The following is an 18,544-nucleotide window of genomic DNA, read 5'->3' as shown; positions in this document are numbered from 1 at the left end:
GTTTGGGGTTAAAGGACCCAAGGAGGTATGACAATAAATGCAGTGTTTAATCCTGGATTTAGATCTTGGACCAGAAAAGTGGTATTAGTTGGACACTTCACTACATTAGAATAATAGCATTGTGTCAGTATTAATGTCTTCATTATAAGATGTTAACATTTGGGAAACCTGGGTGAAGGGTATATACTATTTTAAATTATTTTTAAGTTAAAAAGTTAAATTTTAAGATACTACAATGCATCGTCTATAATAAAAAAAAAAGGAATAAATAAAAGGGAATCTGGGGCACCTGGGTGGCTCAGTCAGTTAAGCATTCAACTCGATTTCAACTCAGGTTGTTGTGATCTCATGGTCATGAGATGGAGCTCCGCCTAGGACTCCATGCTGAGTGTGGAGCCTACTTGGGATTCTCCCTCTCTGTGCCCCTCTCTCACTCTCTCTCAACATAAATAAACGTTAAAAAAAGAAGAAGGAATCTATGAGGCCAAAAATGAAGTAAAAGTTAGAACTCCTAAAGGTAATAAGCATCAAAGCTACACCTGCCCTGAGGACTTCTGAAGCCTGAACACTCCGGGCTTCTCCCTTCATAGCATCAAAAGATGCAGAGGAACAAAACATAAAGATGAGGACTGCACTCAAGGCAGCAAGTCCAGAAGCAGACCCATATATAAAACTGAAATTCCCAAATGCTCATGTCCTTGGTTTAAAGGTAATGGAAAAGGGGTGCAGTGAAAATGGGCAACAAGAAAACCTAAGTGGTTAGAATACGGGACTTCTTAATCGAGACGACCATGCAAGTGTATAATTTGAACTCAATTTTCCTATGTGAAACAAAAAAATCCGAAGAGAATTTACTGAAGTGGCAGTGAGTCTGTAACCCTCCTTGGGACTAATAGAGGTGAATGATCTCTAGTGCAATACTACACTCAGTCCCCTGAGACTTCCTACAGATAAAGTTCCCAGGAAACTAGCTCACAGTTAAAAAGCACAAAACACAAGGAAACAAGCTATCATGAGGACAATCTGCAGAAACAAAAGAAATACCCATAAGGTTTTCGGACACTGCAATTGGAAAACATGGTATAGAAAACTTGGGGATTATATTTATATATATATTTTAATGTTTGTTTATTTTTGAGAGAGCTAGCATGAGTGGGGAGGGGCAGAGAGAGGAGACACAGAAATCTGAAGCAGGCTCTAAGCTGTCAGCACAGAGCCCGACACAGGGCTTGAACTCATGAACTGCAAGATCATGACCTGAGCTGAAGTTGAATGCTTAACTGACTGAGCCACCCAGGTGCCCCAAAACTCAGATATATTTAAAGAAATAAAAGATGTTTGAAAATAGGAGCAAGGAATAAGAATACTTAGAAATGAAAGCAAAGCATGAATTAAAGAACAGAGAAGGCATAGCTGAAGGAAAAAATGGTGAACTAGAAGGAAAAATTGGTGAACTCAGATTTCTGAGGAAATCATTCTGAATGCAGGGTAGAGTGGCAGAAATGGGTAACAGGACGGGCGCCTGGGTGGCTCAGTCAGTTAAGTGTCTGACTTCAGCTGAGGTCATGATCTCACAGTTCATGAGTTTGAGCCCCGCATCAGGCTCTGTGCTGACAGCTCAGAGCCTGAAGCCTGCTTCACGTTCTGTGTCTCCTTCTCTCTCTGCCCCTCCCCTACTCACGCTCTCTTACTCTTTCAAAAATAAACAAACATTAAATAAATTTAAAGAAAAAGAAATGGGTAATATGAAAAAGGGGGTAAGAGACAAGAAAAGAATGGTAAGGTCTTTTTTTTTTTTAATATGATAGATTTTTTTTTTTTTAGGTTTATTTATTTTGAGAGAGGGTAGGGGAGGGGCAGAGGGACAGAAAGAAAATCCTAAGCAGGCTCCACACTATCAGCACCAAGCCTGATGCAGGGTTCAATCTCGTGATCTTTGAGATCATGACCTGAGCCAAAATCCAAGAGCTGGACACTTAACTAACTGAGCCACCCAGTTCCCCAGGATCTAACATTTCTGACCTGAGTTAAAGAAGGAAAATGGGAAGAAGTATTATTCAAAGAGATCTTGACTGAGATTTTCCAGAAGGACTAGCTGTTACACTTAGAACATGGTGGTACAGTGTGAGTAAGCCGAGAAACCAATGGAACAGAAAGACCAAAAAGTAGATCTGAGTACAAATGGAAATCTATTTGGTAAAGGTAGTGCCTCAAATCACTAGCTTTGAGATGGTGTTGGGCCAAATGAACGGCTCTTCGGGCAAAGAAAATTGGACCCAAACTTGTGCCACATACTTGAATACATTTGATGTTAATCAAATGAATCGGAGATCTAAATGTAAAATATAAAACCAGATGATCCTGGAAAGACAGTGGCAACAGTGACACAGTTTTTGAACCTCTGGGTCCCCACATGAAGCCACTACATTAAAAAACTCAAAAACCACAGACATTCACAGCAAGAGTAGATGACAAGGAATCCTGCAGACCCCAAAACACAGGCAGAGACAAACAGCAGCAGACAGTGTCTAGAAAAAAAATGGGAGCAATGGAGCACCTGATGGACCTGAGAAGAGGAGAAAAGAACCCCAAACAGGCAACACACTTACACCAGAAAGTACTGGGCCAATGTACAAACTGCAGCTTGAAGCAAGAGGGTTTCTGCCACCCCCACAGCAGGTGACCACAAAGTGGCCATGGCAAAGACGAGGGGGCTGGGGGAGGCTGAGCCCCACAAACTTCTGAAACTCATCTGCTGGGGCTCCTTCCCACATAGAGCCCCACGAGCAAAAAAAAAAAAAAAGAAAGAAAACTCAGAGAGCTGAGTGTGAAGGAGAGCAGAGGCTGAGTAGGGACAAGGGACCTGAAAAGCAGATAAAAGTGGGGAAGGTCCCACTAGTCAAAGAAGATGGGACAACTTGAACTTCAAAAAGAATAATAAATACAACTGAATGAAACCCATCAAAATAGGTTTAAATCCATTAAGTTTGTATATTTAAAATCATCACCTTCAAAGGATAACAGGAAAAATAATTCGTTATTGTGAAAATTGATAAATAAAAAGAAGCATTTATCCTACATTCTATGCCTAAAACCACTGACTTGCCTATTTATAAAAATATCCCAATCAACCAATGAAATAGAAATGGTTCAATTAGAACACCACCACCAAAGAATTAAGGAAGGCACTGAACATCAACTGATCCTTCCATCACAAAACAAAGACATTACTTGCCTCCTGATGAAAGAACATACCACCGCCTACCATGTTACCACAGGCTTGAACTCAAACAGTCTTATCAAGCCTCTGGATATCAGCTGCCAATTTACAGGAAACAGAGCAGAAATAAGAACATACTAAGTTGTACTATGAATATATAACCAGCACTGTATAGACTGTGGAAAACTCCAGGGCAAATGGAGGAAAGGAATGGAAGGGGAAGCTGTAGACTGAGAGAGACTTAAAGATGTATCAATTCTAAGAAAATGGGAAAAACTAAATTACGGTGTTCAGGGAGACCCACTTGAGCAATAAACCCATAAAGCAACTCAAGAAAACGCTTACTAGATGTGGGGAATAAGTTTAAGAATTCTCGGAGTTTGCACCAATAGGTTAACAAAGCTTAGGGCGGAAAGCCGCCACAGGACGAAAGCGCTCATCGTAGAACAAAGCACAGAGCGGAAAGCCACTTCCACAGAAAGAAAGTGTCTGTTCGAAAACAGGTAGAGGCAGAAAGCCATGGCAGCAGGGCAGAAATGCCCAGGGTTAGTCATTAAGTAAAACAAAGCACAGGGTGCAAAGCCGCCACAGGGTGAAAATGCCCAGAGCTAATTAGTGAGAAAAATACCTTGTTGACCCTGAGGTAGCATGCTCTGTCTTAGCCCCTAGAAAAGCTAAGATAAACAGACATAGCACCTGGTGCCTGCCATAAACAGCCATCTGCTCAGCACTGGGATTTTGTTTTGTATTGACCCAAACCCTTAACACCACATATCTCACACCCGAGTTAATGATCACTGTTTCATTGTCTCTTTCTGCATGTACATCATGTTTGTAAGCCTTCTGATCCTAACAAAAACAGAGCAAGGACCCTTTCTCAGGGTTCTTGTTTCCTCCCGGACATTAGCCTCTCTCGTATTCAATTCTGCATCCACTCTCTTGTGGGACAAGAGAGAACTCCAGACTCAAAGTCTGCGACGACTAGAAAGATCAAGATAGGGGATAAGTCTAGGGGATGGGGAGAAGGGGGAGGGGAGGACATAAAAGATTTTAAAAGTCATATGACAGAAAGACACTATACAAAACCAAAAATCAAACTGGGAATAAGTATTTGCAACTGACATCATGGATAAAGGGCAATCTCCCTAGCATATAAAAGAACTCTGAAAAACTAAGAAAGGAAACACCAAGAATCTGACAGAAAAATGAATTTTAAAAAAGGGAACCAAGGAAGTACAGGATACTAAAACAAGAGTATGTGGCTGGAGGGATCCTTCAAGAACAGGAGGTAATAGATGTGAGGGGTGACAGGGTCAAAGCCACCAGTAGACGGGGTGTCCAATGGATGCTAAAGCCACACCATTTCAAAGCATCCCCCTCAAGTGACAAAGGGAAGATGGACCTTCACGATGTCAAGACCTGGCAGGCAGTGCTGTCAACAAACCAGTATGTGCCTCCCGGTGTGAAACAAGAAGAGCACATACAGCTACAAGATGTCCAACTGGAATCCAATCGCAAGCTAATGGACAAATCCAGAATCTGATACATCCCACTGCCCTGCATCCTTTAAAAATTCAAAATAATAACACAAAGTGCCACTATAAAAAGCTGCTTGGAAGTACTGTGCAGACAGTGAGGCCTTTTGACTGTTGCTACAGAGTGATCAAGTGGTGACCTAGCCACTCTGTCAGGAAACCCCTAGAAGTCACGAAGACAAATGCTCCAGCTGATACCCGAGGGCTTTGGCCCCCTGAACATGCAGATTTTCTGAAAGGTCTTCATCTTGGGCTTCTCTGCCATCCCCTCCCTCCACTGCACGATGTTTAAAGGCTTCTGAAGAAAAGAAAGTCTCCTTCAAATGATGGATTACTTACAACAGTAATGTTGGGATACATTGTTTAGTCACTGCCAAAGTGAAGGACCACAAGGGGAAATGCAAGGCGAACCTCCCCACCCCCGCCTCCACTACACTTCTTACCATTCAGATTTCTGTCATTCCCTGCAAGGGCTGCCTGCTTGTCTGTTTCCGATTCTGCCTCATTTTCGTCCATGTTGTAGTCCTCCTCTCCTCCCAGCTTCTGCTGGTTTCTCCCTGCAAACAAGCACAGGCACAGAGCACACAACCCACATCATTTCTCTCTCGAGGCCATAGGGGCACCCGAGCCCAGGAACTGGGGTTTTCCGGGTGACAGCTTAATGATCTGGTCTTTCTGTGACCTCTCGGGAGGCAGGGAGGACTTGTGTGCCTGCTGCCTGAACAAACAGCAGGTACGAGGTCTCTACTTATGTTCTGTCCAATTAAACTCTGAGTCCATATAAACCATGGCCCTCAACACAGGACAGTACTCAGGGCTGGAACTGAGGAACCTAATGAATTAAACCCATATTCCAGTTTTCTGAAGAGACAATCCACTCAAGGTTAAAGGAAGGCACCACTGTTGCTGGAAACAACAGGTTTCTAGTTAATGACGGCACCTCCACAGAAGGGCTGGTGACTCTGACAGAAGGAAATAGAGCAGCTATTGGGAGTCGAAGGATGGCTTTTTCCATCCTGCCTACACAATTCAACTATTCATCACTTAAGTCAGCCCCACAGAGAACAACCAGAAAAGATCAGGACGAAATGCGTTCAAGAGACACGTTCGTAGGGTTTCACGTGAATGTCTCATATACACATATTGATAGACTTCATTCTGGTATGCTTCCCTCTGCTCACTGCCTGACATGGAAGTGAAGCACATGCCTTTGGCCCCTGCCACTTTCTTGTACAATCAGGTCACTACAAATGCCCCAGGACGATGTGTATCCTGCAGGCCCTGCGGGACCTCGAACCAATCTTCAGCTGTTACGCTCCACGGCCAGTCTGAAACCTGAGAGCCACTGGGTCGGCTCCCTGACTTTCCTTTTCTTTTTAATTCTTCAACTGCACCCTCGTGAGAGCACATTCCTCAGAAAGAGAAACTTGAATACAAATTCGATCGATAGAACATCAAGGTAATTTTCACAAACAAGCACATTCCCACTCCTGTTAGTTTACTGGGTCATCCCACTGACAGGTATCTTCTCTTCCTAAGTGTTCCTGGCTCAGTGGGGAGTGAAGTCTTCCACACTACTTTTAGGGACCCAAGTACACCCCAGGATACTGTGATCTCCATTTCCCACAGTTTCGTGTGCCTTTAAAGAAAAGTCAACGAAACCAGAGACGGAGGAGTCACGTGTCACTTTGCTGCAATGCTCACATCGGCACGAAACCCCCTCTACCCAGTCATCCCTCCCTCCCCAGGGCACCGGTGGCAACACCACACCACGTGAGGCTGCGGAAGACGCAGGCCAGGCGTGTGGTCCAGCGTGGGCTACGTTCACAAGGCACCTAGCACCCATGTCAGGCCTTCCCCTGAGACGCGCCCCCCCCGCCCCCCCCACCGACTCCCTGTGAACCTGCAACTGGTGCGAGCACACAGCTCTTCCCTCCTGCCTCTCACTCGGTAAGACACCCAAGGAATGAGACCAGCGGATGGCAAACTGCTGTTCGGGAAGCTTCCTAGGGGCCCCTCTAGTGTCAGGGGATGGTTGGTGGAAAGGAGTCTGCGGACTCCCACAGAGCAGCTCACGCACCTTCCTCATCAGCGTCTTGCTCCTCCTCCTGCCCGTCGGGGACGACCAGCTGGTCCCGCTCTAGGTCCTCGGTGTCCTGGTTCTCTGGGCTCTCCAGCAAGGCTGCTGGCGCCCGCGGGGTGTGACCCACCGCCTCCGCTTCCCCAGTGCCTCTTCCGCCTGCAGGCCTGTCTTCATCGGCCGCCTGCTCTGGGCCCGGTGGTGCTGGCGGCAGCCCCGGCCCGTCCCTCCGAAGAGCCTCCTCACCGATGGCCTGAATCTCGTTGGTCTCCTCTGTGCACAGAACACCGTTCACTTCAACCTCACCAGCATTTACTTTCATTGGAACAAAAACACAACCCCTCATACCACTCAGTTTCTGGAGCCTTCCCAGGGGCTGTGGCTAGGGGAGCAACTGGGTCATTTACTCTGTGACTCCGTAAAGACTCCAGGTGCCACTCAACCTGCAGCTCATCTTCAGACGCATGAGGAAGAGAGAAGTGCTTCAGGGAAAAAATTTGGACTCAGTTATCCTGATTACAGGGACAACCAACAAGCTGAGGTTATCTGATGGCAGTAACGGAGACAAGTACTTGGGAGTGGGCTGTGCCGGCCGCCACGGAGTCATTCCACAGGGACACAGCAACCCCTGGTTCCCAGTGACAGCTGCCCAGAACTCAGCCATCTCCCTGTAATCCCACAGTCCCACTGATGTCCTCAATAAAGCACGGCCTGGGCCTCTCTTTACACAGCTGCCAAAGAACAAGGCACTTGGTTTACAGGGACGAGAGGTAAGAGAGGGAGGCGCCAATTCCAGGTGCCCACAGAGACTGTCACCTTCCTCCTGCAGCCCAAACCCAGCTCACCAACCGCCTCCAGCAGGGACACTCTGTCCTGAGGCCCCGTGCACAAATATTGGACACGAGCTGTCATCACATGGCTTTGCAGAGGGCTTCCGTGTATAATTACCAAGCTTCACTCACCTTTCTCACCTTGTCTCAAATCCAAAGCCCCCTGAGAACTGGGGGCTGGTGTCTGGGGCTCGCCATCGCTGGGCACGTTTCCTTTCACTGGTGGCACCTCTGCCTGGGGCAGGTCGACTTCCTGTGGCCTGGGCTGAGGCTCGTCGGGGGCTCGGAGCTGAAACAGGAGCACAGGACGGACAGGGGGCTCCGTGACCTTAACCTCACAACAATCCCAAGCAAGGAGTGGATGTCCTTCTGACAGTCAACACACTGAAACCTTGAGAAATGCTATGATATACACCGATCGTGCTCTACCAGCTGGCATAAATCCAAGCTCTGAGGTTAAGATCTCCCAGAAAGTATCTTCAATACTGTATTAAGAAGTAGGCAGAAGATCAACAAGGACAAGGAAGACCCGAACACTATAAACCAACCACACCAGAATGACTTCTATAGAACACTGGCCTGACAAGAGCAAATCACATTCTTTAAATGCACATGGAACATTCTCAGGGAGAAACATACTTAGGCAACGAAACAATCCTCAACAAATTTGAAATGATCGGAGAACATGCTTTGTGTGATGTCAATCACAATGGAATGCAATTATCAACGACGATAAAATTAGAGAAATTCACAAATATGTAGAAATGAGACAACACACTCCTGAATAACCAGTGGATCAAAGAGAAAACAATAAATGCAAATAAGAGAGAAAAATGAAAACAAATACATAACATACCACACTTAAGGGACGCTGCTAAAGCAGTGCTTGGAGGAAAATTTACAGGCCTATATTAAGGGAAAAAAATAGAAAGATCTCAAAACAGTAATCTAATCTTCTACCTTAAAATACTGGAAAAAGAAGAGCAAAATAAACCTAAAACAAGGAAGGACATAATAAAGGTCAGAGCAGGAATTAAGAAATATAGAATAGAAAAACAACAGAAAACATGCATGAAATCAAAGTGAATTCTTTGAAAAGAACAAAATTGACAAGCCTTTAGCTAGACTAAACAAGAAAAAGAGAAAACTCAAATTACTAAAATCAAAAATAAAATAAATGCAAGTAAAATATTAGACCTTACACAAAAATATTAGAAAGGAATACTGTGGGGCGCCTGGGTGGCGCAGTCGGTTAAGCGTCCGACTTCAGCCAGGTCACGATCTTGCGGTCCGTGGGTTCGAGCCCCGCGTCAGGCTCTGGGCTGATGGCTCAGAGCCTGGAGCCTGTTTCCGATTCTGTGTCTCCCTCTCTCTCTGCCCCTCCCCCGTTCATGCTCTGTCTCTCTCTGTCCCAAAAATAAATAAACGTTGGAAAAAAAAAAATCTTAAAAAAAAAAAAAAAAAGAAAGGAATACTGTGAACAACTGCATGTCAACTTTGAGGACTTAGATGACATCAGACAAGTTCCTAGAACAATACAAACTACCGAAACTGACTCAAGAAGTAGGAAATGTGAGTGGACTTACAACAAGACATTGAATTAGTAATTTTAAAATGTCCTCCAAAGAAAAGCCCAAGCCCAGATGACTTCACTAGTGAATTCTAGCAAACATTTAAAGTATCAATACCAGCTCTTCACAAACTCCTCCAAAAAATAAGAGAAAGGAATACTCCCCAACTCATTCTATGAAACAAATATTACCTGATACCAAAACCAAAGACAAGAAAACTACAGACCAATATCTCTTAAGAATACAGACACCAAAATCCTTAACACAATACTGGCAAAATCAAATCTAGCAACATATAAAAGGATTATATACCATGACCAAGTGGGATAAATCCCATGAATGTAAGGTTAAACATACAAAAATCATTCAGTGTAATATATCAACATAAAGGACAAAAGAACACATGATCATCTTAATAGATGCAAAAAAAAAATTGACAAAAATCCAATGCCTCTTCTGGATAAAAACACTCAACAAATTAAGAACAGAAGGGAACTTATTCAGCTTGATAAACTCCATCTATGAAAACACACAGCTAACATCAGACTTAATGATAAAAACCAAATGGTTTCTCTCCATGATCAAGAACAGGGATGTCTGCCTTTCCACCTCTGTTTAGCACTGCCCTAGCCAGGGCAACTAGGCAATAAAAAGAAATAAAAGGCATCCAGACTGGGAAGGAAAATGTACAACTATCTCTCTTTTTTGGTGACATAATATTGTACACAGAAAATCCAAAGGAATCACACACCAACAAATAATATTAGAATAAAGAAGTTCAGCAAGGCTGCAATACGATATATATATATATATATATCAATATAGAACAGTGAATTGTATTCCTATACACTAGCAATGAGTAAGACAATAAAATTTAAACAATTCTATTTATGATAGCATAAAAGATACAAATAAACTGAACAAAAAAAAGTGCAAGACTTCTGTAAACTACAAAACATTGTTTGAAAGAAATTTTTACACTTGATCTTAGCCAAAAGGTTGAGAAGCAATGTTTGAAAGAGATTTTTAAAGGACTTAATTAAATGGAAAGACATCCCACATTCATTGAACAAAAGATGTCCTTTGTTGTTAAGATGGCAATACTTCCAAGCTGATCTACAGAGTCACTGTAATCTCAGTCAAAATCTCATCCAACTTTGGTGAAGAAATTGACAAGCAGATCCTAAAATTCATAAGGAAAGTCAACCAACAAAGAGGAGTCAAAATAGTCTTTAAAAAGAACAATGTTGGATGATTCATCACTTACTGACTTCAAAGCTTACTACAAAGCTACAGTAATCATGGTGGTATGGTATTGACATAGGGGACAAACAGACCAATGGAACAGAACTGAGAGTCCACAAATAAACCCTCATATTTATAGTAAATTGATTCTCAACAAAGGTGCCATGGCAATTCGGTGGAAGAAAGAATTGTTTTTTCAAAAAAGGTGCCAAGAGACAACTGGATATTGACACGCAAAAGAATAAATTTGGACCCCTACCTCACACCATATACATAAAATTAACTCAAAATGGATCACAGGACTAAATGTAGGAGTTAAGAACTATAAAACTGTTAGAAGAAATTATAAATCTTCATGACCTTGGGATAGGAAGCAACAGAATAACAAACTGGACTTCGTCAAAATTAAAAACTTTTATATTTCAATGAACATCATGAAGAAAGTGAAAAAATAACTCATATAACGGGAAAAAATATTTGCAAGTCATATAGCTGGTATCTCTCTATATATACATATATATGTGTGTGTGCATATATATATATATATATATATATATATATATATATGCATACGTGTGTGTATGTATATACATACATAAAGAACTCCTACAACTCAATTATAAAATAACTCAATCAGAGGTATCTGGATGGCTCAGTCAGTTGAGCATCCGACTTCAGCTCATGTCATGATCTCATGGTTTGTGAGTTCGAGTCCCACATTGGGCTAGCTGCTATCAGCACAGAGCCCACTTCAGATCCTCTGTTCCCCTCTCTCCCTGCCTCTCTCCTGCTTGGTGTGTGTCTGTCTCTCTCTCTCAGTAATAATAATAATAATAATAATAATAATAATAAAACATTAAAAAAACTCAATTAAAAAATGGGCAAAGGATCTGAATAGACATTTCTCCAAGAAAGATATACAAATGGCCAATAAAACACAAGAAAAGATGCTCAATGTTAGTTATTATGGAAATGCAAATACAAACCACAATGAGATAGGACTCCACACCCGCAGGGATGGCTATAATGACAACAACAGATAATAACCAGAGTTGGCAAGGATGTGGAGAAATCGGAACCCTCAAATTGCTGGTGAAAATGTAAAAGAGTGTGATTGTTTTTTGAAAACAGTCTGGCAGTTTCTCATTAAACACTGAGTTACCATATGACCCAGCAATTCCACTCCTGGGTATATACCTAAGAGAAATGAAAACTTAGGTCCACACAAAAATGTCTACATGAATGTTCACAGCAGCATTATTCATAATAAGCCAAAAACTAGAAATAACCCAAATCCCCATCAATTGACAAATGAATCAACAAAGTGTGGTGCACACACACGATATTATTCAGCCATAAACAGGAATGAAGTATACATATATGCAAACACATGGACAAACCTTGAAAGCATTATGCTAAGTGAAAGGATGTAGACACAAATGGCCACATATTATATGATTCTACTGACATGAAATGTCCATATAAAGTAAATGTATAGAAACAGAAAGTAGATTAATGGTTTTCTAGGGATGAGATGGGAGAGCTAACAATTATGGGTTTATTTGGGGGTAATGAAAATGTTCTAAAATTTACTGTAATGGTTGCACAACTTTTGAATATACTAAAAACCAATGAATTGTGACTGTTACATGGGTGAATGTATGGAATGAAAATTACCTCTCAATAAAACGGTTATATTTAAAACTAACAAGCGAAGATATCCTGAAGGCTTCGAGCAGCAGCTTCGTGGGCCAAACTTCACGCACCCTGCCAACATGGGCTCCCGGCCCCCCTACTGACCAGCTGGCGCAGAGGCCACAGTATTTAACCATCTCCATGAGCCTCAGGGCCTTCAAAACAGCACAACAGCAACTCTCTCCCAGGGTGGCTATGGAGTCACCCTGGTAAAGTCACCCTGGTGAAGCCCTGAGCACGGGGTCGGGTCAGAGCCCGGCATACCCGGTCAGAGTCCCAGTGTCCAGAGACAAGGCTGGTATGTCTCAGGGAACCAAACCTACCAGGGACGGCAAAGGTAAGAGCAAATCAGACAGCAGATAAGGGAAGTGAATGTCTGAACTGAGGGGAGGAAAGCCTTCTGGAAATTCTGGACAGAACAAAAACGAGGATTACCTGCTGGCCTTGGTCCTTTTTTTCATTCAGGTCCCTGGAAGCGACAGCTTCATTTCCCTTTTTGGTGACTTCTTCTATTCGCTCTTCACACTGCTCCTTCACCTCTTTCATCTGATTGATGCACTGGCTCCTTTGGTGAAAGAAAGCAAAAAAAAAAAAAAAAAAAAAAGACAAATATTTAGGGATGTGTCTATACACCAAGTGTTTCCTGCCATGACCATGGAATCCACTCAATAAGAGACAGAGCTCATCGTTTTCCTGCTTCCAGCTCTGTATCTCAAGAGCATACGTAAGGCAGGGCAACATGTGTGTTTCACTTATTAAGTGGCAAGAAAACTAGTTGACTGAAACTCACTAAAAATTTGTCACACTGTTCTAGAACAAGTGAATTTTATTGGTTAGAAAAAAAAAGTATTTTAAAAAATACAATCTGTGTTGTGGCGCCTGGGTGGCTCAGCTGGTTGAGTGTCTGACTCTTGATTTCAGTTCAGGTCATGATCCCAGGGTTGTGGAATCAAGTCCTACATTGGGCTCCATGTTGAGTGTGGGGCCTACTTGGGATATTCTCATTCTCTCTCTCTCTCTCTCTCTCTCTCTCTCTGCCCCTCTCCCTGACTCATGCTTTCTCTAAAATAAGTTAAAATTAACAATATATATACAACCTGAAATATAGTAAGAAATACATACATTTGGTCTTGTCCCCAGCTATTAGCTCAGAGCACCTAAAAGTCCTTAATTTCCTGAGTAATAGGAGAGTCTTCTGTTAGTCAAAGGGAGTCTCTCTGGACCAGACCTCAGATTATGCTAATTCGATGGCTCATGAAGCCTTAGGATGGGGGCCAGAGGAAACAATCCCATGATTATAGGGTTGGACTTTCAGCCCCACCCCCATCCTCCAGGGAATGGGGAAAGTAGAGATGGAGTTCAACCATGCGACCAATGATTTAATCAATTGTGCCTATGTAATAAAACCTCCAATAAAATCTCTGGGTGATGAGGCTTGGCAAGCTTCCCAGCTGGTGAACATACCAATGTACTAGAAAGGTAGCACCAAATTCCACTAGGAAAGGAGCTGTCTCCCCCACAAATGCCCTAAAACCAAGTCTCTACCATATAACTTGTTCCTGAGTTACATCCTTTATAATAAAACTGCAGTTGTACATACAGCACATGCTTGAGGAGTTCTGTGAATCATTCTAGAGAATAATCAACCCTGAGCAGTACAGGAAGCAGAGTTCAGGTGGCCTGGGGACACTCAGAACTTGTGGGTGTCATGTGAAGAGGGGAGAGTCTTGGGACCAAAGCCCGTTGTAACCTGTGGGGTTTGTGCTAACTCTGGACAGTGTCAAAATCCAACTGGACTTCCGCTTCCGGAAAGATGGAATAGATGTATTTTTCCCTAGTCCTCCCATTAAGCACAACTAAAAACCCTGGGCATTGTATTTAAAACAAACATAAGAGGACTGAACAGTAGAGAGAAGAAGGCAGACTGGCCAGGGACCTCGGGTCCACAGAACACCACGGTGGTGTCACTGGAGAGCACGTGGGAAGCCTGTGTTTCCACCCACACCTGACAGGAACGCATCCTCTCCCCATGGGGTGATGTCAGAGGGTGTCCGTGAAGAGTCCAAGCCTTCTTGTGTGAGTCCCAGGCAGCAGGAAGAAACGAAGAGGAAAGGGAAAGAAGAGGAGGGTGTGGTGGACTGTCCTCATCTTCAGAAGCCTTCCCACACTACCACTACCTTTCCCCACTGGCCAGAATGTAGTCACTGGGCCATACTTAACTGAAAGGAGGGTTAGGAATGCAGAATTACATTGGGGGATAAAAAATAACAGATTTAGAGAAGCAATGGCCAGTCTTTTCCATAACAGTTTCAAAAATATTTTGAGCCACAAAATATTAATGATTGCATACAGTCCCAAGTTGAGAACATATTCAATTATATACTATTAACTTAAAAGGGTTAGAATTGGAGACACCGGCATGAATTCATGCTTGGTTTAATATGAATACAGCTGGAAACATACAGAAACATTTATCAATGTCTGCATATAACCCAGGTTAGTACACACACACAGTCTCTCTACTCTGTAGCTGATAGGGCCCAGAAACACCACCACCCCAGCAGCAACAAACACACCCAGTCCCCAGATCTTGGCTTCTTAGCACCACTCTCCAACTAAAAAGCAACCAGGAGCTCCTCAGAGAAATGGTTGATTGAGTGATTCTAGGATAAACAGAAGATGAGTCTGGAGCGTCACTCCAGAATCTCACGGAGTGCTCAAAAAGGGGGCGGGGCACACTGCTGGGAGTATGATCAAAACTGGAACAATGTGAGCAAAAAATAAAATAGTAGTGGATTATAAAATAGATATTCCTAAGTCCACGCTGATATAAATAATTAGATATGTAAGAAGAAGGGCCAGATCTCCTGTGCAGGAAAATTTCAAATAGCTTATGTAGACACCCTGCCCTTAGGGGAAATGGAGCGTAACACCCCAATCTTCAAGTGTAGGCTATGCACACTGACTTCCTAAGACGGCAGCACAGAGGGCGAGGTAACAGTAAGTTTACGGTGAAGAAGCCTGATAGACCCCACCACGGTAAGGTAAAGATTAACAAGAGTGACAAGCCCTATGGACAGTAAGTCCCCTTGATACCAGGCTGATGGAAGCAGCACTTTACTTCGGTGGCCTTTCCCTGGAAATGTGTTGCCCCAGTTTAACCATGAGAAAAACACCAGATAAAGCTCAACTGGAAATTGTTCTACAAAATACCTGACCAGTATTCCTATCAATATTATAAAAAGTAAGTCTGAGAAACTGTCATAGGAAAGAGGACTCTAAGGAAACATGGTGAATAAATGTTAATGGGGGATCCTGGAAAAGAAAAAGGACATCAGGGATAAACTGAGGAAACGCGGATGAAGTATGAACCTTAGTTAATAATAATGTATCCACACTGGCTAATTAATTGTGACAAGTACACCACATCCATGTAGGAGTGTTAACAATACAGAAAATGGCTCTGCGGATTACAGGAACTCTCTGTGGCAACGATGTAAGCCTAAAACTGTTCCAAAATTGAAGATTTATTTTTAAAAAATAAAAATAAAAATGAACTGAGCTAGAGGACACCCACCCAGCTGGTGTCAGAGAGTTGTTGTTGGAACATATAATCTAATTCAGACTGAGCCCCTATTTAGCTAAGACATTCTGAAGCATCACAGTTAGCTTTCTGCATAGGATTTATTTTCAGAGTATCTTGTGTGTCAGGGTTGAAAAGTGATGGGAGAATTACCCACTTGTACAAATAAGGAAGCTGGGAGGTGATCTGAAAGTCTGACACTGACCAGAGCCAGAGGACAGAAAGTGACAAGACTGAACCCAGAGGGGACTTGGGGTTTCCTGGCTCTGTGCCAGACCTCTATGACACAGCCACCTCTTCTGAGTCACAGGCCTTTCGGAGCCAGGTATGGGTGCACTTAGCCTGGAACTCCTGTAATGTGCCCTTCAGTTCAAAGGACTGAGTGGCTCTCAATGACCCACAGGGAGAGAAGGGCATCAATGAAAGCCAGACTTCCTGACCTTGGACAGCTTACAGAACAAGAGAAGGCTTGTTGAAAAATTCATTTAAATAAAATTCTTACAAACACACGAGTCCCCGGTGGTAGACCAGTAGCTTCAACACAGAGAACAAAAAGAGATATCTCTGTCCTCAAAGTACTAACCATTCCAATTCACTGTTATCAGATGTTATCCCAGAAGCAAGTGAACAGGTGCACAGCCATCCCTGAGCCTTTAAAAACCTACCAATGGGAAACAATGTACTGTTTTCACCTGCTCTCAGCCCTGCCAAAATCAAGTACAAAGAGCCTCTCTCTCCCAGCCTTGTGGATGAAGGTCAGCTTTCCACATTCCAGCTCAACAGCATTAAGGGAACAACCTCAGATTGAAGCTCCAATTCTAAGTCACAGGTCATATGGACTGTGACAGTGTTACTTCCTGAAGGCCTCGGGTAAGCTTGCTCTTCCACGCATGTGGTGAACATTCAGTCATTAACTAGAGCTAAAAGGAGAGACACACAGGACTCGACCACCAGTGATTATTGTTAACGGGTGGAGTCGCTGTAAATGGAATGTACACGGTACAGGGATCTATCAAGGCAGGTCACCCGATCATCCAGGGCACTGATCATCCGACTGGTGCTGTTGCATTCCAGCAGTAGCTTTTGCAAACTATTTCCTCATGGCGTGGAGATGAGATGACAAGCAGTTCATGTGAGACAGCAACCCTAAGTGCTCTGGGGAGAGGGCCTGCAAAGCAGTGTGTGGATCAATACAGTGATCGCTTAGTGATGTCTGCCACAGGTGCAGGCATGAGAAGTGGGGATGCGGGCCGCCTCTGATCCTAAAGAAAGAATATTAACTTGTGCATCAGGAACCCTGGCCTTGCTGTCGGCTTTTTCACTGCCAGGACTGCCTTCTATAAAAGGTTTAGGCCAGACAGGGTGTCTTCACAGGGGGTGAAGGTATGCTTCAGGTGTCCCACGAACTGAATGCACAACTTTGAATATATGGCTCACAAGGTGCCCGTAACTTTTTATCAGATTCTCAGAATGGGTCTGTATTTCAAAGAAATTAAGAATAACTCATTCTAGCTTCCAGCATTCCATAAACGTCATCCCCACGAAACCTGCTGTATCTGGGACAAGGCTCTGGGCACAACCACTGCAATATATGAGGTCAGCTAGAAAGAGCTGCAATCTAGCTTCTGACCTCCTAAGAGAAAAAGAGTGAGGCCAGCACGCACAGCCATTGTGCTCACTGTCTGCTCCTCCATGGGGAGCAGAGCTGCCCTCCCCGTTTCTTGGGCCTGGCTGATTTCTGATTTCCGGCTGGGCCAACCTCATCTGGGTCAACATTTATCAAGTGAGGCCATTAATGGCTTATCCTATTTCAATCAATGGATGGAAAATGTGCATTAGGGTATCTTTTAAGGATGAACAATAAGACTGGGGCAGTCTTCACTTCTGTCTGAATGCATCTTGTTGATTACTAGCCTAACTCAGGGTTTCTCTGCTGAGCACTACTAGTGTTTGGGGCCAGAAAAAAGATGCTGTTGTGGGGCCCGCCCTGTGCATCATAGGATGCTCAGCATCAGGTCCTCGGACATTGCCAAAGGTCTCCTGGGAGCAGAATCGCCATCTAAAATTAAGAACCACTGGCCTAGCTGAGTAAGTTTCCATAAGTGTATTTTTTAATGTGTATTTATTTTCAGAGAGGGAGAAAGAGAAAGAGAGAGAGAGAGAGAGAGAGAGAGAGAGAGAGAATCTCAAGCAGGCTTTGCACCATCAGCACAAAGCCCAATTCAGGGCTCAATCCCATGAACCATGAGACTGTGACCTGAGCTGAAATCGAGAGTCAGATGCTTAACTGACTGAGCCACCCAGGCAATCCATATGCATATTTTTGAATTATGTTTCCTTTGTATTGACTGTTGGTGCAGGTCCTCTGAATATTTACGTAGTTGGGGCTTCCTGGTTTTAGTTTAGTTGGTTTTAGTTTAGTTTAGTTGGTTTTAAAGTGATCAGGAAAAAATTGCTTTGGGGGGGGGGGGGACAATCTTTTGGAAGGACTTCAGAATCCTAAAGAGGGCAGCGGTGTGAAGAACCTTATTCAGAAGGCAACTTGGCAATTTATAAAACACTAAACCTACAGGTGAGTCCTTTTTAGAAGGAAATAATCCAAAATAATAATTTTTTAAAGTTGTATGTATTGATGTCAAGCTTGTTATAACAACCAAAACTTAGAAGTAACCTAAATATCCAAACAGGCAAATCGTGAACTAAATTTGGTGCCCCCACATCATAGAATATTAACCAGCCATTTTTAACGATACAACATTTTGGAGCAGTACAGACTTTTATTTAT

General features: G+C 43.2%; 1 protein-coding gene across 1 annotated transcript in view; it reads right to left on the bottom strand.

Moving 5' to 3' along the window:
• The window catches only part of GOLM1 (golgi membrane protein 1), a 45,574-nt gene that overhangs the window by 3,624 nt on the left and 23,406 nt on the right, over positions 1 to 18,544 (bottom strand). The window contains exons 5-8 of the mRNA XM_040450279.1: positions 12,612 to 12,741; positions 7,798 to 7,954; positions 6,836 to 7,108; positions 5,199 to 5,312 (exon numbers count right to left, since the gene is read on the bottom strand). Coding sequence (XP_040306213.1) covers positions 5,199 to 5,312; positions 6,836 to 7,108; positions 7,798 to 7,954; positions 12,612 to 12,741 — 674 coding nt within the window. The remainder of the gene's footprint in view (positions 1 to 5,198; positions 5,313 to 6,835; positions 7,109 to 7,797; positions 7,955 to 12,611; positions 12,742 to 18,544) is intronic.

The sequence above is a fragment of the Herpailurus yagouaroundi genome, unplaced genomic scaffold, assembly GCF_014898765.1.
Source record: "Herpailurus yagouaroundi ecotype Mexico unplaced genomic scaffold, PumYag 201, whole genome shotgun sequence".
In the NCBI taxonomy this organism is placed as follows: Eukaryota; Metazoa; Chordata; class Mammalia; order Carnivora; family Felidae; genus Herpailurus; species Herpailurus yagouaroundi.
Note: the sequence above shows the minus strand (reverse complement) of the source record. Positions and strands in the feature narration are given on the sequence as shown.